This window comes from Panthera pardus, unplaced genomic scaffold (assembly GCF_024362965.1).
Source record: "Panthera pardus isolate Hobbes unplaced genomic scaffold, ASM2436296v1 HiC_scaffold_10, whole genome shotgun sequence".
Lineage (NCBI taxonomy): Eukaryota > Metazoa > Chordata > Mammalia > Carnivora > Felidae > Panthera > Panthera pardus.
The window spans coordinates 58,648,430-58,672,933 of NW_026526655.1; the positions used below are offsets into that span (position 1 = coordinate 58,648,430).

General features: G+C 39.6%; 1 protein-coding gene across 2 annotated transcripts in view; it reads left to right on the forward strand.

Annotated features, from left to right (window-relative positions):
* The window catches only part of GPR155 (G protein-coupled receptor 155), a 47,957-nt gene that overhangs the window by 12,240 nt on the left and 11,213 nt on the right, over positions 1-24,504 (forward strand). For both annotated transcript variants that reach the window (XM_019459992.2, XM_019459980.2), the window contains exons 3-12: positions 1,313-1,712; positions 5,023-5,188; positions 6,069-6,224; positions 8,187-8,270; positions 8,888-9,005; positions 13,939-14,023; positions 14,112-14,202; positions 15,716-15,926; positions 20,101-20,205; positions 24,323-24,459. In XM_019459992.2, the coding sequence (XP_019315537.2) occupies positions 1,313-1,712; positions 5,023-5,188; positions 6,069-6,224; positions 8,187-8,270; positions 8,888-9,005; positions 13,939-14,023; positions 14,112-14,202; positions 15,716-15,926; positions 20,101-20,205; positions 24,323-24,459 (1,553 nt within the window). The remainder of the gene's footprint in view (positions 1-1,312; positions 1,713-5,022; positions 5,189-6,068; positions 6,225-8,186; positions 8,271-8,887; positions 9,006-13,938; positions 14,024-14,111; positions 14,203-15,715; positions 15,927-20,100; positions 20,206-24,322; positions 24,460-24,504) is intronic.

Below are 24,504 nucleotides of genomic sequence, written 5' to 3' on the forward strand. Positions count from 1 at the left end.
TTTTTTCTCTAGCATTGTTGTTCATCAATGAACAAGTGAAGTGATTAGTTTGCATTTGGGAACATGCTCAATGGGGGGAAAATGAAGCTTTTGTTTTCCTAAGAGAGCATAGTTGAATTTGTGTTAATTAAATGTGCTCTACTGTGTACTCAACTGTATTCTCCTCCCATTCCTTAGATCACCTTTTCATTCCTAATTCTTCAACATCTACACTGGGTTTTCCTAAAGGCATTCATTCATTCCTTCTTATTCCTCTCAAATGGAGACCACTTATTTTCTCTTCACCTGCATCCTATATGAGCAATGGGAGGCAGAGCTGGCATTCTCATAGCCTCCTTGTACCTCTGCCAGGCCATTACTCTCTGCTCTTTTGCAAGAACTGCTTCTTTGGGGTTCATGCTGCCTGCCTCAACCGTTCATCCTCATTGCTGTCATCTGCCGACCTCATTCTGATCACTCCTCCTCATTTAGTGAAGACTTTAATATCTGGCTCATTGTCATCCTCTCCACTCCCAAGTTTTGCCATTATCTTCTTTGACTTTAGCATCTGTGTGAACTACCCATTAAGTTCTCTGCCCATTCAGTTCCCTGACTTCATTGTCTCCAGTGATGTTTACACCCTTTCAGCCATCAATTCCCACGCCACATCTGGGACCTAGTCTTCTGGGAAATACTAAGTTCAGTAGCTCACTATCTGACTTACTCTGAACTCCTAACCTTCCAACTACTTGTCATTCTAGGACTTCGTAGGGACCTCCAGTCCCTGATTCCTCAGCTTTTTATCTGAGAGCCATCTCCCATCTTTACTTCTTTTCCACCATAGCTTGGACTCTATCCTTTCATTGCTCATATTTTTGTTCACTGTCTCCTCCCCTCTCCTCCACCCTCTGTAGTCTGGCTTCAGTTCCCCACTCCAGTGAAACTCTCTCAAGGGAACCAAAGTACCTTGTTGCTCTTATTACTTAAATGTTTAATCTCTTACTAGATGTTTTCTTTTAATAATTCTACAATTCTGTCCTTTTATCGAGACTACTCTTAGCCTGTACATAATAAAAATTAGTAGGTCTCACTAATGATAATTTTTTAAAGTTGATTATCATTTTATAAGCTAAATATCATTTAATATAGTGTGTTTTTCTTTTCAGCTTTATTATTAAAATTTACTTTTCCAAAGTAGGCTAATGGGGTCATTGTGCACTATTTAGATTAATTTAAAATGTTATAATTAATCATGGAAAACATTATATGAATAATTTATTCATGCATTTCTGTGGTAATCATTTTTGAAACAATTTTAATTCATGTTTTGCAGTTGAAGCCTTATATCAAACTACATACCCAGAATATCTCCAGTACATTTACTTGGTGGCACCAATATCTCTTATGATGTTAAACCCTATAGGGTTTATCTTCTGTGAAATCCAGAAGTGGAAAGACACTCAAAATGCTTCTCAAAACAAAGTGAAAATTGTAGGACTTGGACTTCTGCGTGTTTTACAGAACCCAATAGTGTTTATGGTTTTCATTGGCATTGCCTTCAATTTTATTCTTGATCAAAAGGTGCCTGTATATATGGAAAATTTTCTTGATGGACTTGCAAACTCTTTTTCTGGATCAGCTCTATTTTATCTTGGTCTTACAATGGTGGGAAAAATAAAGAAACTGAAGAAGTCAGCATTTATTGTACTGATTCTTCTCATCACAGCTAAACTGTAAGTTTCACTTACTTAACTTGGGGACTGTCCTCTGTGAAAGCCTTATTTAGTCAATTCATTAGATGTGTCTATGACTATTTTCTCCTTTAAATAATCTGAGAGTAATAATGCCTCCTAACTGAGTAGTTGTGATTTGAAGGAAAATGTGATGTTGGTATATTGTGGAAAGTTATTTCCTTATTCTGTGTAGATTATTCTTCCCATTTTCCTGACAGAAAATGAAAACTATTGGTTTCTCTTTAACTTTTATATAAATTTACTTAATATCTACTAACGTCCCAGTTGATCATATTTTTAAAGGAAATTTTACAGGATTTCTAAGTTTTCTAAATCTTTTAAAACCCTATTACTCATGAGGAAAACAATGATTTTGAATATAAACTTTTTTTTCATGAATTTGGGGAAAATATAATTCTGTGGATGGTTGAGCTTTCTAAATATAGGTAAGTCAGTACAAATGATTATTACCAATCCTCTGATCCTAGCCTATCAAGTAAAGTTTCTTTTATCAGTTTCTTAGTCAACAGTTTTTCAGCTTACTTAGCTCATTGGCCATGGAGTTATATTTCATGGTGCGGGTGACATAATTTTACTGTGACACTACCCCAAGGCACTTGGGGCATACTTAACTATTGAAATCAGCTCTTGTATAGACAATTAAATTCACAAGAGCAGTGCAATATGAAATAGCATCTATATTTTCAAAATAATAGAAATGAATATAACTTTTGAAAATTATTTATGGTGTGGTATTCTTCTTGGAAATAAAGAATTAATTAGTATTGCCACAGTAATAAATATGGTTCTAATGATTGTCAACTTCAACTTATAAGTAGAATTTAAATATTCTCATTTAAAAAGTCTTTTTTTTTTTAAGTTTATTTATTTATTTTGAGAGAGAGAGAGAGAGAGAGAGAGAGAGAATCCCAAGCAGCCTCCACACGGTCAGTGTGGAGCCCAACATGGGACTTGAACCCACAGACCGTGAGATCATGGGCTGAGCTGAAATCCAGAGTCAGACGCTTAACCAACTGAGCCACCCGGGTGTCCCCAAAATCTTTTTCCTTAAAAAAATTTTTTTTTCTTGGTCTTTGATCCCTATTAGATATCTTTATCTATTTTTTCTAATTAAAAAATACATGTAAGAGCAGTTCTTTATTCTATATAGAGCATATCTCTAGGTGCTACTAGGACAATGTTATCACCTGCCTGGCCTTTTTTTTTTTTTTTTTTTCTTTTTTAATGTTTATTTATTTTTGAGACAGAGAGAGACAGAGCATGAACGGGGGAGGGTCAGAGAGAGGGAGACACAGAATCTGAAACAGGCTCCAGGCTCTGAGCTGTCAGCACAGAGCCTGATGCGGCGCTCGAACTCACGGACCGCGAGATCATGACCTGAGCCGAAGTCGGCCACTTAACCGACTGAGCCACCCAGGCGCCCCTGGCCTTGTTCTTTTTAAGAACTTCATCAGCTCAGCTTCCCTTACTTATATGGTCTTTCTATGGAATCCTGAAGGATCTGTTTAATCACTGACTCTTCACCAAGTCTGGATTTCGCCACTTCTCTGCTCTGCTTCATTGTTTCAGTTCCCTTTGCCAAACCCTTTTGTCTCTACAATGATGCAGAAGTAATTGTAAGATACTTATTTTTCTGTTGGCTTTCAGAATCTAATTGAACAGCAATGTTATCAATACCTGAATACGTTTAAACCCCAAATCATAATAAAGATCAGGGTTTTTTTCCAAAAAGAAGTTTAGTAATTTTCTTGAAAAAAGTTTACTCAGGTTATCAATCTTTTTTCTTTTAACATTTCAGTTTGTTAGTAAAGAAAACAAGAAACAGCAGTTACAGCTACAACTTTTACACATTTTTTGTAAGAAAATTATTTGTAGAACAAAAACTGAGTTTTCTCCTCCTAATCTCTGATGTTGAAAATATTTTTATTTTTTTATTAAAAATTTTTAATGTTTTTATTTTGTTTTTGAGAGAGAGACAGACAGACAGACAGAGCATGAGCTGGGGAGGGGCAGAGAGAGAGAGGGAGACACAGAATCGGAAACAGGCTCCAGGCTCTGAGCTGTCAGCACAGAGCCCGACACGGGGCTCCAACCCATGAGCCCCAAGATTGTGACCTGGGCAGCAGTCAGATACTTAACTGACTGAGCCACCCAGGTGCCCAGAAAGTATTTTTAGAATGTTGTTACACTTAGGGGCATCCGGGTTGATGCCTAATCAACATCAGTTGATTAAGTGTCCAACTCTTTTTTTTTGTTTTTAATGTTTATTCATTTATTTTGAGAGAGAGAGTATGTTTGAGCAAGCAGGGGAGGGGCAGAAAGAGAGAGAGAGAAAGAATTCCAAGGGAACTCGGTGCTGTCCGCGCAGAGCTCAACTCAGGGCTCCATCCAGTGAACCACGAGATCGTGACCAGAGCCAAAATCAAGAGTAGGACACTTAACCAGCTCAGCCACCCAGGCGCCCCAAACATCCAACTCTTGATTTCAGCCCGGATTATGATCTCACAATTGGTGGTGAGGTTGATGGAGCCCCACATCAGTGGCTGTGCTGACAGCATGGAGCCTATTTAAGATTCTCAGGGCAGGGCACCTGGGTGGCTCAGTCAGTTGGGTATCTGACTCTTGATTTCAGGTTAGGTCATGATCTCATAGTTCTCGAGTTTGATCCCCGAGTAGGGCCCTGCACTCTCTTCCTCTCTCTGCTCCTCTGCCCCCTCCCCCGTGCACACGTGCTCTCTCTTTCTCAAAAATAAATTTTAAAACTTATGAAAAAAGACTTTCTCTGGCCCTCTGCCCCCTCCATACCTTGTACAATCTCTCTCTCTAAAAAAATTAAAAATAGGGCACCTGGGTGGCTCAGTTGGTTGTGTTCGACTTATGCTCAGGTGTTGATCTTATGGCCAGTGATTTCAAGCCCCACATCAGGGCTCTGTGCTAACAGTGTGGAGCCTGCTTGGGATTTTCTCTCTCCCTTTCTCTCTGCCCCTCTCCCCCATGTGCTCTCTCTCTCTCCTTCAAAATGAATAAATATCTCTCTCTCTCCTTCAAAATGAATAAATAAACTAAAATAAAAGAGAACATTATTACACTTAAATGGCTCCAAGTTGAATTCTTGATTCTTTCTAACTGTTCACAAGTAGGCATGCAGAGAATATATGCATGCAAATAGATACTCCTTCTGGGCAGGAGAAGAAGAATAACCTAATGCCAAGTTCACTAGAACAATCTCCCCCTTGGGGACCAGCATGCTTTGATGTCAAGTGAATGACACATTTCTTGTTTTTTTCAGGCTGGTGCTGCCACTTCTGTGTAGAGAAATGGTGGAACTCCTGGACAAGGGCGACAGTGTAGTGAACCATACAAGTTTATCAAATTATGCATTTTTGTATGGCGTCTTTCCTGTAGCGCCAGGCGTGGCTATCTTTGCAACACAGTTCAACATGGAAGTCGAGATTGTATGTATACACTGTTCTCTAAGTTTGACTGTCCAGTTAGGAGAAAAATGAATTTTTAAAACACAGAAATCAGCATTCTTTTATGAGAATTTGATATGTGTAAGCTACTTCATTGTAAATAAGGAGGCATCATGTAACATCCTGTAATAATAGTTATTTAATGCAGGGTCTTTTCTCAGCCGTTGCTTTTTTCATTAGTCTTTTTAAATTTCAAATATTTCATTGTTGTACTTATACTGAAGCCTAGAGATTATCTACAGAATGGTAACTTTTGAAATTTTGGGTAAAAAAAAAAAAAAAGTTTCATTCACTGATAATTCAACCAGCAGATGTAAAACACCACATAATGAATTGCAGTAAATAGCTAAAATTAATTAATATCAAATTATTAACCTTGTCTAAGCATATTGTACATGTTACCTACAGTATTAGACTAAATGTTTTTGAAATATAACAAAGGAACTAAATTACTTAACAAAGGTTAGTTCCATTATTTAATCTGCATGGTAATTTTTTTTTTATTTTATTGCCCTATATTTTATGAAATAGTGTGGAAGGAAACTGGTCATCAGTTTAATTAGATCATTAATATGGTTTACTTTCTAGAACCTAGAAGATTACCATCAGCGTGGGATGTCTAGTATTGGTTATGTACAAATATTAATTGAGCATGGATTGGAAGAGCCAAAGGAACTTAACTGTGTTTTCTTTTAAGGACTCTCAGAAATGGGGAATGCAGCATTAGAGAATATGCTGGAATTTGTGATGTCTTTTTACTGACTCTTTTATTTTAGAATGTCTTCGTGTGGTGTGGCTATTTAAAGTTTAGAGTAATTGTTTATCGACAGCGTGACCCTCAATTTGATTTCATTTTTTGCAGATAACCTCAGGGATGGTCATAAGCACATTTGTGTCTGCACCAATCATGTACGTTTCTGCCTGGTTATTAACCTTTCCCACTATGGACCCTAAGCCATTGGCGTATGCCATCCAGAATGTTAGTTTTGATATAAGTATTATCAGCCTTGTCTCCTTGGTAAGTATGTCTCAGTGTAAAAATGAATGAAAAACACAGAATGAGTTTGAGAATAGCTTGGTAACAGGAAGTTAGGGATTTAAAATGTATTAAAAAAAATCTCTTAGGCAATAGAGAAAGCTAAAGCTTACGCATAAAATGTACATATCAGCCTTCCGAGTTGTGTCTTTTGTTTTGAGAGTTAGTCATACAGCAGACAAGGCATGAGATTTAGTCAGACCTGGATTTGGACTGTGGCCCTGTCGCAAACTAGCTGTGTGTCTCCAAACTTCAGTTTTCTCAGCTGTGAGCTGGAGATACTAATTTTACCCATTTCCATGGATTGTTTTAAGGATTACATGAGACAGTATATGTGAAAAGCCTCTGCAAATGACAAATCACTATACAAATAATAGCTGTTGTAGAATCATGGTTGGAAGGGATCATCTGTCCATCCATTTAATGTTAATGAAGCTCTCTGGATGAATCTAGTTCAAATTAAATACTTAAACATTTAACGGCTAGAGTATCCTGTAGCTCACGTTGCCTATGGAATTCAAGCAGTATTCTGGATGGGGGGGAAAAAAAGACAAGTTTTACTGTTAAGGGAAAGGAGATAGGGATGAACATGTATACTGACAACAAATAAATGTGTGATTAATGTAATTTTTAGGAAATTTCACTTCTGTTACATATTGTTAAAATCTGTGCCCTTTGGTAAGAGGATTGGGGAGAGAGATGATATAAATGTTGATTGAAATGAGGGCAGAAGAAAGAAGGAAATTTACCAGCATCCTTAGCTGGCCACTTTAGAGGGAGAATAGAAACCCAATTCTTTTAAACATAAGGGATGCAAGACAGTTCATCTTAAGGTGGGCAATGTGTGTTGTTCCAAATAAGACTACCTGGAATTTAGTTACTTTATGAGCCAGTATGGTGGAATTTAAAAGAGGAAAACTTAGAATAATGCATTATAACTGCATCTCCCGCTAAAGATCTTTTCCTGAATAGTTGGTGAACCTGTGTGCTACCCCAGCCACCAAAAGTAGGCAAAGTTAGGACATGGCCCTGGTCAAGGCATTAGTTCTTAAAGACCCTGTCATTTTTGAACAGTTAATTTGTGATAGGATCTCCTCATTTTTTTTTTCAAAGTATAAATGATATATAATTATGAATTTCAGGAGTACATCATAGTGATTTGATATTTTTATACATTATGAAATGATCGCCATGATAAAACTGGTTACCATTTGTCACTATTCAAAGTTATTGCAATGTTATTGACTATGTTTTCTATGCTGTACATTAAGTCCCCAGGACATATTTATTTCATAACTGGAAATTTGTACTTTTCAGTCCCCCTGACCTGTTTCATCTACCACTCAACTCCTCCCCCTTCTGGTGGCCAACAGTTTCCTGTATCTATGAGTCTGTTTCTGTTTTGTTTGTTCATTTGGTTTGTTTTAGGGATTCCATATGGAAGTGAAATCATTTACTATTTATGTTTCCCTGTCTGACTTATTTCACTTAGCATAATACCTTCTAGGTCCATCTATGTTGTTACACCTCCATGCTATTTATATAGCATGGATATAGTAATTTACCTTAATATTTTGGGGGGGAACTAGGCAGATTAAAGTAAGTAAAATACTGGAATTTCTTTTGAACCAAGATAAACAGAATCCTTTAAAGAAGCTAATAAGGGGTATCTGGGTGGCTCAGTCAGTTAAGCGTCCAACTCTTGATTTCCGCTCAGGTCATGATCTCATGTTGGTGAGCTTGAGCCCCACATGGGGCTCTGCACTGGTTGCAGAGCCTGCTTAAAATCCTCTCTCCCCTCCTCCCTCTGCCCCTCCCCTGCTTATGCACACCAGTGTGCAGTCTCTCTCTCTCTCTCAAAAAAGAGCTAATCAATGAGTTATTTGATAAGGAGTTATTAAGGTTTTAAAAACCTAAGTAACTTTTGAACCTTTTGTCTTTAAGATCTGGTCTCTGGCTATTCTTCTTTTGAGTAAGAAATATAAACAGCTCCCTCATATGCTTACAACTAATTTACTCATCGCTCAGGTTAGTAAACATATAGATATTTGGAATTATGCTTTTTTCATTGATTATTCTACTGTAGAGGAGAAAATTATTTCACTGGGTTTTTCCAGTTATAAAGTCAAAAGTATTTTTTACTGAATGCAGTCAGTTACAACTTGATTACAATTAATTCATGCCTAATTTATTATATACCACAGTAGGTCTTGAACTGTATATAAAGGCTGATAATGGTGGGCAGTGATAATTTTGCGTTTTTAATAGAAATAACTGAATCATTAAAAATTGAATTCTCTCACATTTTTAATAGAAATAATTGAATCATTAAAGGTTGAATTCTCTCACAATCTTATTCTTCTAGTCAAATCTTTGCATATCTCAAATTATAATGGAAAAAAGTTTAGCATTTTTTATGTAAACCATTAATAATTATAAGGTTAGTATTTAGAATGTTGTCTGTTTCAATTATGTACATTGTTAAAGACTGTGTAAAAGGGTTTTATCATAAAACTTGAAGCTTTAGTATGGCTAGCATAATTATTCAGCAGTCCTTTAAAGTGAATAATTATATTTGCTGTGAATAAAAACATTTATGTGACTCATATGGATATGACTGACTTTGTTCATAATTTTTTCTTCAGTCTATTGTCTGTGCTGGAATGATGATATGGAATTTTATGAAAGAAAAAAATTTTGTTGGACAAATTCTGGTGTTTGTTCTATTGTACAGCTCCCTCTATAGCACCTACCTGTGGACAGGTGAGTTGGATCATAAATGGAAATTTAAGTCTTTTGTCATTAGAAGCTCTCAGCTGAGAGCTGACCTTTTTGAAGTCTAGTAGGATAGGATTAAGGCATTCTCTCGGCCGCTACTGTCACTAGCACAGGCCGTCGGCAATGCTGTGCTCTGTTTCCTGGTGTCCTGTATTCCTGACTGGATTCAGGGGGTTTCCAGTCACGTGGTCTTTTTCCTCAGGATCTTTGGCTCTCGGCTCCAGTCAGCACAGCTCGCCTTTGGACACACCAAGAGATCAGGTACTGGAGGCAAGTGGAGAAAGGAGGGAGGGAATGGCAGAGAAGTATGAGGCATGTGAGGTATGTCCCCGAGATCACCAATAGGGTCCAACAGAACTGAGTGAAAAATGCTGGCTCTGCCTTCAGCGAATGACTTAACTTTTACAACCTCAGTTTCCTCATCTGTGAGACTGGGTTATCACACCTTGCAGAGTTACTTTGAGAACTGAATGAGATATGGGTATTTATGCCTACTACATATTAGGCAGTCAACAACTGGAACTATATTATTAAATAGAAGGAAAAGTGGTTATATGAGAACAAGAAAAGTAAGGAATAAAAGGATACGGAAATACAAGAGTACCCGGTCAGAAAGACTGTTTCTCATTTCAACTAGCTCCAAAAAAGGTATTCAACTATTTTAGCATATTGTCATTTTGAAGTATATAATATTTATTTGGATGCATACATTCTGGTATGTTTGTGAAACATTCTGTCTGACTGTATTGTATTCATAGCAAAGATGTGAACCCATAGAATGGCACATAAGAGGAAAATGGTAGAATGGAAGCACTGGTTATGGTCACTGTTAGGAGGCAGGTGTCAGGAAGTGGCTTCAAGGGACAGGCCTTTGATTTCATGCCTTTAAGATCACAAGTAGGGCCCTTCCAAGTCAATAGCCTTTTGAAGTGAAGCAACAATGTGAGGAGAAATTATAGAATGAAAAATTCGGTGCTAACAGGAGAAGGTGTGCGCTTTCTAAAGGCAGTATATCTGTACCTAAACCGAGGTGAGTTCGCCCCTTGGTGAGTCACAGATAGAAACTACACCTGGTGAGTCGTCGCACAAAGGAAACTTTATTTGCAACAAATAAGGAGATCATAACTTTCAAAGCTGTGACTCCCTGCAGGGGTGAGTGGGTTCCTTTTATTTAGGGTTAGGATGCATATTTAGATAGGGAAGCCTTGTCATGGTATGTAGAGGTAGGCACATGGTCACACCTTCAGGAGACGTGTCTATACGTACATTGTATGTTATGTAAATGAGGCTGTGCTCCTTCCTGGGTGGAGATTTTAATGTTAGGACGAGGTAAAGGTAAATGTTGATCATCCCAGAGGTCACTCCATGGTCCATCTGCGCAGGTGAGAGTCAGGGGTTTCACTCAAACTGGTCTGGGTGGGTGGTCTGGGTCACCAGAGCAGTCATTATTGCTTGAGTGGTAGTTTCGGTTTGCATCATGGGATGTTAGGCCTGTAGGATCCTTTGCCCGAGTTAAGAGGTAAGTTGGAAAGAGGAGTTTAAGGAAAAATGTGGGACAAATGTGGGTAAGTACAAGCATGTGAGCAGTAAGGTCAGGTCTTGGGATCCAGCTGGTGCACATTTTGCATAGCCTAAGAGTTTTCATGAGATGTCAAGTAAAAGAGCCTAAAGATTTCTATTTACAAATACAGATGAACCAACTTGATCTTGAATACTTAGGTTTATTAATGGTAAACTTATCATATGAATAGGAGAACAGCAAATAGATCAATATAGAAAAAATCCCAAGTGTCCTTGAAATCCTATTTAAGCATGCATGCCAAAATCTATCCAGAGACCTTGTTCTGAATTCCTGGATCCCAGTGAAGGTGCCCCTTACCCTTGTTATTATTATGCCATAACACAATTTTAAATCTAAAGTGTCATTGTAAATCATCTGTTCAACATTTCCAATTTCATTCATGTGCATACTGTCTTTGCAATTTTTTTTACGTTTATTTATTTTGAGAGAGAGAGAGAGCAAGCAGGGGAGGGGCAGAGAGAGAGGAAGACAGAATTTCAAGCAGGCTCTGCACTGTTGGCACACAGCCTGATGTGGGACTTGAACTGACAAACCACGAGATCATGACCTGAGCCAAAGTCAAGAGTCAGACCCTTAACCAACTAAGCCACCCAGGTGCCCCCATCTTCACAATTTTTGCCATATCTGAATACCACTTGTCCTTTTTTTATTTTTCCCTAAAAATTTACTCACTTTTTTTACTTTAATAAATTGAGCCTTATATTAAAATACCAGGTTTTGGCTGTCTGGGTGGCTTAGTCAGTTAAGCATCCGACTTTGGCTCAGGTCATGATCTCGCAGTTCGTGAGTTCAAGCCCCACATTGGGCTCTGTGCTGATAGCTCAGAGCTTGCTTGGGATTCTCTCTCTCTCTCTATCTCTCTCTCTCTCTCTGCCCCTTCCCTGTTCGCACTCTGTCTCTCTCTCAAAAATAAATAAACATTAAAAAAAAATTGAAAGTAAAATAGAATCCCAGGTTTTGGCCGCCTGGGTGGCTTAGTCGGTTAAACATCCAACTTTGGCTCAGGTCATGATCTCACAGTTCGTGAGTTCAAGCCCCACATTGGGCTCTGTGCTGACAGCTTGGAGCCTGCTTGGGATTCTCTCTGTCTCTCTCTGTCTCTCTCTCTCTCTCTGCCCCTTCCCTGCTTGCACTCTGTCTCTCAGGTCATGATCTCATGGTTCATGAGTTCAAGCCCCGCTCAGACAGCTCAGAGCCTGGAGCCTGCTTCAGATTCTGTGTCTGCCTCTCTGTCTCTCTCTCTCTGCCTCTGTCCCATTCATATTCTTTCTCTCTCTCTCTCTCTCTCTCTCTCTCAAATATAAATAAACATTGAAAAATTAAAAAAAAAAAAAAACCCAAAACTAGTCAAAAAATTTCACCTTCGTACCACCTATAGTCTCTACAGTTTGGAAACACTAGTTTAGTTGAAGTCCTTTGTTTTTCAAATGAGTTAAAAAAAGGCCTCAAGAGATTAACTGATTCTGGCAGGAACTCTCAAAGCTTCTGCCAGAAACTCAAGAGAGATCCAGGGCTAGCCTGGGCCTATTGGTATATCCATCGTTTCATAAGGCAGGAAGGATGACCTTTAGAACTTTAAAGAGTACCCTCATGACCGTAACACAGCTGGCACACTATTGTGTACCTTGTTTCCCTGGCACTTTGAAAACCTAGAACTATAGAGTGTCCAAATATACTTAGGAAGGAGCAGTGGTATTAAGGTAGCTCTTGAACTTGAGTAAGGTGTGGGTTCCCCGTAAAGGAAAACAATTCTCAAGAACCTCGGTGTTGATTTGTATTCTTGTGGCATAGTGTTACTTAATCTGTACCATCTTGGATCGGGGTCTGGATTCCTTATATACAGCTAATATACAACTTTAAAACCAAAGCAAATTCACAGATGAGAGTCCCAGTTACAAACTCTGTGAGTCTAATTAGCAACGTTCATTGACATGACAAAGGATGTTGTTTTGCTAGTCTGAATCACAGCTTGGAATGTAAAAATGGAACTCATTTCTCTGGTGAGGGTTTTGTTTTTTTTGTTTTTGTTTTTTTTTTAGTGTGGCTTGCCTTTACTTTCATGTTTGGATTTATGACCTGGTTCATCTCACTGCTTTTCTCTCTTCAAACTACCACAGAACCTTCCCTTGGACCATGCATTGTGATATCATTTGGCCTTCATTTGGCTCAAACTTAATGTAAAACCAAATGTAAGCTCTAAAATCATGAGACTGTACTTTGGTTATTAGATGGTCATCTCGATGATTATTGATGAAAATATATCAGATAGACTTAAAATGTCCCATAAAAATTTCTAGACCCTGCAGGATATGTCTTAAGAGCCCTAGGGGTCCATGGATCTGAGTTTTAGAAACTGATGGAGTTGGACTTAACCTTGGATCAGAAGGCTGGGTTTGTAGTCCTGCCCTGCCCTCTGCTGGCTATGTGGCTTGGGCAAACCTTTGCTTCCATAGCTATAAAATGAAGGTGTTAATTTAAAAGTGGTCCCTTCCAACTCCCAAGTTCTAAGATTGTATAACCATGTAGGATTGATTAAATTTTACTTGTATAAATAATTGTATTTATGGTATAAGGTATGCTCAAGAGTTTTAAAACATTTGTTTTTGTTTTAAGTTCATATTATATTTGTATTAAGATCTGTCATTTAGACTTGGGTCATTTTCCAAAAATTAAACCTGTATGAGAATTGCCTATACTTTCTTACCACCAGCAGAGTGGGGGTGTTTTTATTTTTAGACTTGTTCTGTATCCACTTACATTTTTTTAAACAAATATACTTAGATTCCAAACATATCAGTCAAAAGAATAAAATGATTTGGGCTTTTGAAAAAATCCTCATGTATAAAACAAGAAGATCTGAGCAAAAAAAAATGACACAGGAGGGAAAACATGAATGATTTTGAGGAACTCTTGCTTCAAAATATTGGGGACAGCATTTCTTTAGAAAGAGTAAATTCTTGGGGCGCCTGGATGGCTTGGTCAGTTAAGCGTCCGACTTCGGCTCAGGTCATGATATCACGGTCTGTGAATTCGAGCCCCACGTCGGGCTCTGTGCTGACAGCTCAGAACCTGGAGCCTGTTTTGGATTTTGTGTCTCCCTCTCTCTCTGCCCCTCCCCTGTTCATGCTCTGTCTCTCTCTGTCTCAAAAATAAAATAAAAAAACGTTAAAAAAAATGTTTTTTAAATAAAAAAAATAATTAAAAAAAAAAAGAAAGAGTAAATTCTAGGGCAAAACCCATAGACTACCATTGAAATAAGTTTGGTTAAAGTTCTATGAAGTCCAGTCAACATCAAGAGTAATTGTCTGCCTTTCAATCTCTATTTCTTGTTCATAGGCCTTCTGGCAGTTTCTTTGTTTCTTTTAAAAAAGAGAGAGAGTGTACAAATTCCTGTTGGAATCATCATAATATCTGGCTGGGGGTAAGTTGATAGTTTTCTGTTTGCTTACGTGTTTCCATATATACAGTTCCTATTCATCCTCTTTTTCTCTCTCAAACCCTCATTAAAGAATCCCTGCTCTCCTTGTTGGTGTTCTTCTGATAACTGGAAAACATAATGGGGATAGCATTGACTCGGCCTTCTTTTATGGAAAAGAGCAGGTAAGAGGAGTTTATGGACAATTCTGTTCTTGGGAATGTCTCTTTCTAGCTTGTTACTGTGTTTTGCTCTACTTACATTAAAAGTTATTTTACAAATCTGTTTATTTATTTATTGCACACCACATTGGTGCTAAGGATTTCCAAATGCTTCAAACTTATTGGGTCTTCTTTTTTTAAGTTTATTTATTTTGAGAGAGAGTACGTGAGTGCTCGTGTGAACAGGGGAGGGGCAGAGAGAGAATCCCAAGCAGCGTCAGCACAGAGTTCAACACGGGACTTGAACTCACACACCGTGAGATCATGACCTGAGCTGAAATCAAGAGTCAGATGCTCAACCAACTGAGCCACTCAGGTGCCCCAAAACTTATTGGGTCTTCTTAAACTCACTTATGAATTATGTTTCCTCTACTGGAGGAGAGAGTGATTAATGTATCTACTGATCAGAATTCTCTAGGGCTAGGGCCCAAAGATGTGTGTTTGTAAATAGGTTTTTTGTTTTTTTTTTTTAATGTTCATTTTTGAGAGAATGCAAGTGGGAGAGAGGCAGAGAAAAGGGGACAGAGGATCTGAAGTGGGCTCTGTGCTGACAGCAAGCCAATGTGGGGCTCGAACTCACGAACCAAACTGAGGTCATGACCTGAGCCGATGTCGGAGGCTCACCTGATTGAGCCATCCAGGTGCTCCAAGGATGTGTGTTTTTAAAAAGACCGTCAATGGGGCACCTGGGTGGCTCAGTCGGTTGAGCAACTGACTTCGGCTCAGGTCACGATCTCATGGTTTGTGAGTTCGACCCCCGCATCTGGCTCTGTGCTGACAGCTCAGAGCCTGGAGCCTGCTTCGGATTCTGTGTCTCCCTTGCTCTCTGTCCCTCCCCCACTCATGCTCTCTCTCTGTCTCAGAAATAAATAAACATTAAAAAAAATGTTTTAAAATAAATAAATAAATAAATAAATAAATAAATAAATAAATAAAAAGACCATCAAAAGATTTTGACTTCCTATCTCCTTTTTTCTTTTTTGTAATTTTGAACTTTATTGGGTTGTTGTGAGAATAGATAAGATTATACATTTAAAGGACTTAGACTAGTGCTGGCATATAGTTAGTACTCAATAAGTATTAGCCAGAATTATTTATGTTTAGTATTATTACCATAACAGAGTCTCCAGCTGAGGTACCCTTGAACTTAGGTATTAAAACAAGCAAAAACTTTAAATTAAAAAAGGCCTGTGAGTAGTCATTTAGATTACCTATAGAAGAAACCAAGATATTGATGTACAGTGAAAGAAGCATCTAGAAATCTTACATGATTACAAGCAAATCCTAGTTTCTCTACAAGTAACCTATATCCCTTTCATACTCTTAGTCTTTTTTTGAGAACTACTGTTCTAAAGCATTTGTAGCTGTGGGGATATTGTATTTCCCACCAGAAAAAGTTCCCTTTACCTATTCTACTAAGATTATCAAAGATGGGATTACGCAAAGTGTCCTAATGTGTCTTTGCAACAACTGGCAGATGATCATCACGGCAGTCACCCTGTTCTGCAGCATCGTGATAGCGGGCATATCACTCATGTGTATGAACCGCACCACCCAAGCGGGACGCTATGAAGGCTTCGACCAGTCTCAGAGCCACAAAGCAGCAGAGCCTGGGAACACCGCTTTTGAGGAGAGTCCAGTGCCGATAAACGATCCGGAACCTTTTACAAGCTCTATCCCGGAAACAGGTACGATCCTTAAATGTAAAGAAACGCTTCCATGCCTGTATAGCGTGTATCCTGAGTGTTTTGTTTCAGAAAACGCCCTTGAACTATCTGGAATATCACAGGTATTTGTCAAATGAGGGACTTGAATCATAGTCAAGAGCAGAAAGAGCTTGCAGGTTCTTCATTAGATTCGCGTTTGTAAGTCTCTTGTGAGGATCATCTTGTGTTAGTTAAATCCTGAGACTTCTTTGGACCTGAAAGTTTAGGAAAAAGTAACAACTGAAGGAAGTCCCCTTCCAGGAAACCCAGCACTTAAAACATTTGTTAACTTGACAGTCTTGTATCAGGCAAGCACCGTAATAAAATGAATTAAAGGAGGCCTGATGAAACAGAGTTAGTAGGAATTGGCAAACTGTAGTCTGCAGGCCAAATCTGGTCCCTTGACTGTTGTCGTATGGCCCAGTTCTTACATATTCCGTGTTCATAATGTTTTGTTCGAACACACCTGTGCTCACTTATTTGTGTATTGTCCATGGCTGCTTTCATGCTGATGCTGGTAGAGTTGAGTCATTCACCAGAGACCAGGGACCTGCCGAGCCTACAGTATTTATCATCTAGTCCTTTATAGAAAATGCCTGCCAATCCTTGGTATAAGTGAAAGTATGATCTTAACTAGTAACTTTGTTAATAAGTGTCAACAATTGTTGTGAGATTTGCTTCAATTCATGAAGGAAACTCAGCAACAGAGTATGCATTTTGGATTCATTGCTGCATGTGGAGATTTCATAGACGTAAAACATTGTGCCAGGAAGTGTCAGTGACAGTACCTATTTTGTTCAGAGACTTTGTGGAGTAGAGGGATGACTAATCTCAAAACTGTTAGCTGTAGGGGCGGCTGGGTGGCACAGTCTGACTTCAGCTCAGGTCATGATCTTGTGGTTCTAGGGTTCAAGCCCGCATTGGGCTCCCCGCTGTCCAGGCTCCGGGCTTTCTGGGCTCCCTGCTTTCGTGCTCTCCATCCTGTCCACTGTCGGCACAGAGCCTGCTTCAGATCCTCTGTTCCTCTCTCTGCCCTCCCCTGCTTGTGCTCGCTCTCTTTCTCTCTCTCTCTCAAAAATAATAAACATTCTAAAAAACCTATTAGTTCTAAATATCAATAAAAAGAGAGAGAAAGAGATCTTAAACATTTAACTATTTTTGTCTTAAAAAAAAAAAGAAAATCCCACAAATCTTACCATTTTACATTGCCTCCTTCTCCCTCTCTTCTTTCCTCCATCCCAAACTGGAAGTATATAGCACAGTAGCTAAAAACAGAGATGGGAGCCAGACTGGCTGGGTTCAAACCCTGACTCCACAGTTTCCTGCTCTTTGATCTGGGGCAAAGCTCCCGGTGCCTTGGCTCCCACATCTGATGCTGCCAATGTTACTACATAGGACGACAGGGTCCTGCCACACAGGACCGTAGTTTGCCAACTCCTCACTTACACACTATCCCTGCCTCACTCGGGACTCATTTAGTTCATATTATTAATGGTGCTCACTAATTTTTTTTTTTGTTAGAACCTTTGCGATTACAACATCAGAATTTCATTCTTTTGAGCCTTCTTGACCTATTTCCTTTTAAAATGGAGGTTCAAGGATTCTATTTATGTTTTCACTAACATTTTAAAAGCTGCTTTCCCTAAGTCTGCAGTATTTTCTGATCCTGCCCATCACCCTTTCCTTCCTCATTTTCTTTATGGACTCTTTCAGTGATCCTATAAAGGATCCTGAAGACCACCACTCTGGCTGGCTCTCTATGCCTTCTTTCCCCAGGACTGTTTCAGAACTGGCTACAGAAAGCCTGACAACTTGTGCAGGGAACACGGAACCAAGTGTCTTAAGCCCAGAGCCTTTTGCTGCTACCTCTACCTGTATTTTAAAATTTTTTTAAGTTTATTTATTTATTTTGAGAGAGAGAGAACCACTGGGGGAGGGGCAGAGAGAGAATGGGACAGAAGATCTGAAGCAGGCTCTGAGCTGTCAGCGCGGAGCCTGATGCAGGGCTTGAACCCACACACCATGAGATCATGACCGGAGCCAAAGTCAGACGCTTAACCGATTGAGCTACCCAGGTGCCCTCACCACCCCCCGCCATGCCTGTATTTTGAAAATAACTAGTAAAGTGTACCATAAATATTCTTTAAACCTTGTCATCATCATCTCTGGCAGGAAAACTAACTTGCCCTGTAATGTAAATAAATGAAGAGCCAGAGGACAACTATTGCGTGGTTCCATAGGAAACCGTCCCCAGTGTTTATATTTCCCTCTCCTTGTATCACACCGTTTTATAATTGCCTTTCAAATTGTCTGTATAACCCACTTGACGGTAAGAGCTGTGACTGACCTGCCCAACGTTATGGCCTCAGCACCTAGCATGGTATCAGGCTTACTGTAAGTGTTTAGTAATATTTGCGAAATGGGTGGGGTGATGGATGGGTGCGTAAAACACACCACGATTTTCTGAAGCTGCCCTACAAATTGCCATGGCAAAGTACGTGTTTATTTACCTATTCATGGATGTTCGCAGCGAAAAGGTTTTAAAATCCACGTGGTTATTCTCCTTCCCCAAATCCTGCCGTCTTCTGCTTCGCTAGTAGTGTTAACACATAACACATTACGTATCCAGCCTGGCCTCCCAAACCTTAGTAGTCCAACATAGATCGTTCACCTCTAGCTCTTGCCACACATTTGTCCAAGACCCGTGATTTGCATGTTATAAATGTAGAATCATGACTGAAAGGAAAATTAACCTATTTTAATACGAGCTTGAAGGTTTAGTTAGAAAAGAAAAAGCTAACAGGCTGGTTACACATCCTTTGTATGTTAGAAGGTGCAAACGGCCATCGCACTTTCTGTGGTGGCTGCGATATTATGCATGTACATTCACGCCCTACGTGTATGTCACTGGAACCGGCTGGCTTTATATCTGTCTTCTGGACAATGTTATCTTAGCTGATAGAAGCCTTCAAGTTTCTGAAGATAGGAGGGCCAGGCCAGATGATCTCTGTATTTTCTTTTCTATTATGCTGTGTTCTATTTTCACCTTGAGAGATGGCATCATTATCTTAAATTTAGAAAGACGCTTGTGATAGTTTATTCTACATTGTAGTTTTTATACTTCGACATTTTTTTTTTTTTTCGGTTAAGAACATTACTGAAGAATCGAAACATATTGTCAATGAAAGTTTCAGCCTAGGCATTATTCCTTTTTCTAGCATATTAAATTTTAATACAGTTTATCACGAAATTATTACTCAATTCGAATCCATTGTCACGGAGCACCACGTCTTATATATGTGTGAAATGTTGAAAGGACACTGCATGTGTTCTCTGGCTATGTAGAGGAAAAGTTACAGCTCTATAGGAGGTGTCTCGGTTGACTTCTGTAAACCAGTCTACCTATAAAGCAGCAAGAGATTTTCAGCTGTATATATTTAAAAAACAAAAGAATATAATTGTTTTTACTGCATCTTCTAGACGCATAGAAAACACATTCTTGAAAGGAAGAGAGGACTTCAGTGAATTAATAAGAGTGGGAATTGTATGTGTTTCTAACTAGGTCCGGAGACTCAGATAGACATGGGATTTGTGGAGGACACTGAAGAATTGTCCTGAGAGAAGGGAAAGGCCTTGTTGAGTAGTGGAGGCAGTTGGATAGGGAGAGAGGGGCCAAGTCCTCATGAGCCTTTTAAATTCAAGCTAATGAGTTTGAATTAACTACAGTAAACAATAGAGCATTCGTGCATGTTTTTAATGAGTGATGGAATAAAAGCTCTATTTTAAGAAAGTGTTCAGATGCTTAGTTCTCAAAGCACAGTGGTAACTCATGAAACAACATGAGTTGTCTCATACCACAAGGAGACCATATATAAAGGAGCTGAGCTTTTGTCTGCCACCCTTTAAATGTTAACTTCTGTATAAGCACGTGCAAATTCTTCTTGATAGATCCCATGTGAAAATATTGTGGCTGCGTGGGAAATGTGTGTGTGTGTGTGTGTGTGTGTGTGTGTGTGTGTGAGAGAGAGAGAGAGAGAGAGGGAGAACGGGTTGTTTTTTTTGGTTTGGGTTGGGTTTGTTTTGTTTGACATCTCTCGAAGCTGTTCATTTCTGCTGGGGTTGGTCCTTATTCTCGAATGCTGTCTTATTTATACAGGTTGCTGCTCCTGCTCCATGGGAAATGGTGGATTATGCTGCCCATCCACCGAGCCGGTAGCAAACACAAGCACCAGTGGGCTTGTGACTCCTTCGTCTGAGAAAAGTAAGTGCCTCCAGGCTGTGAGGATGCGCTTAAGGAACAGAAGATTCCTCTCCTTAGAAAGCTGGACTGATTATGCATTCTCAGATAAGATGGGGAAGAGTGCTAATAGGATAATAGTTGTGCATAGATAGAATATTCATGAAAAAAATAAAGTTCTTATAGTAACTGGTAGAATTATACACACATTTTCCAATAAATGTAACCCACGTGATAACTCCAAGAAGTTTGCCCCAAGTGCCATTTTTTTTCTCAGATGTTTTTCATATTTTAGCAGCTGAGACTCCCCCCTCAACTCATTTCCTCCAGGGCCAGTGCTTAATTACATTTTAAATCTGTATACTTTAAATATATCCTTTCTCATAAAATAAGAAAAATCTTTAAAAGTAATAATCTTTGACATATAGACTAAGAGACTGAATTACATTTGTGGTCTGAATTTCAAGGTTTTGTTTGTGCCCAAATTGGAATATGACATTATATTAGTAGAAGGTGTACAGCATAATAATTCAATATTTGTATACATCACAAAGTCATCACCACAATAAGTCTAGTTACCATCGCTCATCATTGACCCCCTTCACTCTTTTCACCCTCCCCTAACCCCCTTCACTTCGATAACCACAAGTCTGTGTTTGACCCTGTCCTAGCTCTTGGTGGTCTCTAGAACCTTTGTGATTGTCTAAGTAGCCTGATTTATTCTTGAGAGTCCCAGTTGTTGAGGGTGTGGTAGGTACCGTCAGCATTCCAAAGGGAGGGATCTCGGTCACCACCTAGATTCAGGCTGATTGGAAGCCAGACCCTCAGGCAGCAATTTTTCAAGTATGCAAATGTATACAGTTCTGTGAGACCACAGTCATAGACCCTGCTGATCTCTAGACCAGGAGATCTGAAGGTATCCTCTGGGCAGCAGGTGCCAAGAATCAGAGCTTGAGACCAGTGTAAAAGATCCTGTCTAGGAGACACTAGCAAGCTGTGGTGAAGCCAAGTAGGGGGCGGGGGTGGGTGCAGATGGTGTCTCCTTGCCTACATCCTCTGAGAGTGCCTTTAGGTGTGTGGCCAACCTGAATCCTATCCCTCAGGTTGAAGTTCCGGGGTAAATAAATGAGTCTTTGCCACGTGCAGACTGGGGGTGTGTTTCAGTCTACTGTCTGTGTGTTGTGCAGGATATGGTGTCCTGTCCAGAACTGTCTTCCCAATTGTTATAGACCCATAGAGCCCAGGAGTACAGGCCCCTCCGGCCACCAGAGCCAGGCAAACGAGACTGGCCTCTCTGTGGGCTGAGTTCATCCGTCAGCCTTTAGCAAGGCTGCAGGAGAGTGTTGGGTGTGGGGCATGCCTGTGCCAGGAAGGAGCATGGAGGGGAGGTGGGGGGACACGCTTGCAATTTTAGCGATGCTAAAGAAGAGCATTCTGGGAGAGACATGCCTTGGTTTTAGCCATACATGCCTGCCCTAGAAAGAGAGGGAGAGTGCGAAAACTGGCACTCTCCAACAGCACTCTCCCCCTCAAGGAAAATTCCAGCGAATCTTTAACAATTGAATCTCCTTCACATATAATCCAGTCATCTCTCAAACCAGTGCTGGTTCCCCAGACAGGTGAGTCCCTGCTGAGCTCCCCATAGCCCTTGGGTCCCCTGGACATACGCCCCACTGGTTTCCAGAACCACTTTGTTGGGGCCTCATCTGTCTGGTGTAGGTCCCCAGGGTCAGGGTACCTGATATGGAGCACAGACCCCTCACTCCTCAGGGAGAAGCTCTGAGCCTGTGAAAGCCTTCCCTATTGTGGGTTGCTGCACCCTGGGGTGAGGGTTTTGGTAAGACTATAGCTCTGCCTTTCCGACCTGGCTCCATGGGGCCATTTTTCCCTCATTGCAGAGGAAGCTACTCAGCTAGTTTTCAGCTCTTTTCAGGTGGGAGTTATCGCATAGATCGTGGTAGATTTGGTGTGTCTGTGGGAGATGAGTTCAGGGTCTTCCCGTGCCACCGCCTTGGGCCATCCCCGTGCATACACATGGAATTCAAATTATTTAAAACAACCGAGTACACTTATATGAAATTGCAATGCACTGTCAACTAATTATGCTCATTTATAATCAAGTTAGAAAGGGAAACCCCCCAAAGCCCTCTCTTCATGATGAAGTATATGTCAACTGTATTGTTGCCAAAGACATTTCATTTCTATATAAAAGCTGTGAGGGTTATAAATAAACATGTGTGCAAATCACCTAGCACAGCACGTGGGGCACATAGTAAACGCCCAGCAAACAGCGGTCGCAGTGGTAACAGTTGCTATTAGTCCAGCAGGGTTTATGTTTGGCTGCCAGCTGCTGGCTAGGAATGGATTTTAAATCGTGGAACTCCCGTTTCTCCAGAAAGAAGTAAAAATATATCAGATGTTGGGCCTTCGCTGGCTTTCTGATAGGAAACCCCATTAGGCATTCAGTTAAACTGTCTTTCAGTTTTGGGGTGCCAATTTTGTAAACTAATGTTTCTTTACATCATAATTCCCAAGGCTTTCCTTCTTATTTTTCCTCCCTACACAATATACCTAATAGTAAAGTCCATAGACAAATTCAACATGTAATTTAATTTGACATTTCTTTTGTCTCTGAAAATTGTTTTGCTTTGCTTATCTGTCATGTTCTTCGTTAATAATGCTCATTCCTGAAAAACTCTTTTATAGGAGCTTCTTACATTTTCTGATCCTCTTTTGCAAAACTTACATAGAAGGAAAGCCATCATCTATGGACGTTGTCTACTCATCCAATTTAGTATCATTCCTAAGCCTGAAACAAAAAAAGGGGAAAAGAAATCAGACCACAGACAAGTGAGAATTCTTCGAGTCTGATAGTATAGTTAGTTCCTCATCCCCAAAACACCGGTACAGCACAAAGGCAAAATCAATATTATGATGTGTAAAAGGGGCAAATGGAAGATAGTAAAATTCATTTTTATCCATTTTTGTCATATCGGTACACAGTATTTTGAGACCAGATTTATTATGTATACCGGTAGAATTTTTCTATACCAAGATATACACGAATAATTCTTATTAAAATAGGACCACACCACAGCAATGGTTTGGCAGCCTGCTTTCTTTTTACTTAGCACAGCACACTTCTGCATGCCATAGCTGTGATGTTAGACCGTGTTTAAGGACGCCATGTGTCTTTTTCTAAAAAGTGGCTGTGGGAAATACAAATTTTTATTGTTACCTTGAGGGTTGAGAGCTACAATATTGTGTTTTTCATCTTTCGCTGTTTAAAATCAGACTGTATGTTAGGCTAGACATCCATTTGGTAAGAAGAAAATGTTTTCCCCTGCTTTTGAGACCATGTACATGGTGGAGTTGAGGCAAGAGAACAGAGGTTTCTTGGGAAAGGCCCTTCCCCTCTACTCTAGGCCACACAAGGGTCGTTCGTATCTGTGATTTGGACTTTGTTCTGTATGTGAACAGAACAGTGTATAACAGCTTTTATTTGCTTTCTTAAAGGTCTTTTCTAAGGCAGATTTTAAACTCTTTAATGAAAGGCAAAGGGAAATAATTAAGTTTGTGTTACAGTTAGCCAAAACAGGATATTCGTGACCAATATGCAGATTTGTTATAGATGAAACACGAGTTATTAATTTAGTCTTAAAAAAAGAAATTAAGATACATAGAGGGTTATAATATATAGCTAATGGCGGTAACAACAGCTAACGGCATGCATGGGGGAGGTGCATAGTGTTGCTAAGTAAAAAGAAAGCAGGCTGCCAAATTGTCTGTGTAGTATGATCCTATGTCGATGAAAATTATTTGTGTATATTTTGGTGTAGAAAAATTCTATAAGTATATACAGTAAGCCTGGTCTTTATGTATGTATGTATATATTAACACCGTTGAATAGTGTAGACGGGAACTATGGCATACTACTTGTAGTTTTCAGATAAAAACACTTGACAAGTACAACTCTCCTGAAACCACAAGAAGGAGCCTTCCTCAGATTTCATCTAAAATAATACACTGATTCTGAGCTGAATGTGCATATGTGCTGGTTTGCTTCGAAAGTCATTATGAATTTGAAATGCATTCAAATAAAAAGCTCTGATTACAAATTGTTGTACTTACTGTCTTATAGATGAGCATTGTGTGAGTCGCTGTAACTCCCAGAGCTGCATGTTAGTCCAGGAAGAGGAGCAGTATCTACAGAGTGGAGACCAGCAACTGGCTCGACATGTGTTGCTGTGTTTACTTCTCATTATTGGCCTGTTTGCTGTAAATGTTTCTTCTGATTTTGTTTTGGGGCCATTTCTTTAAATG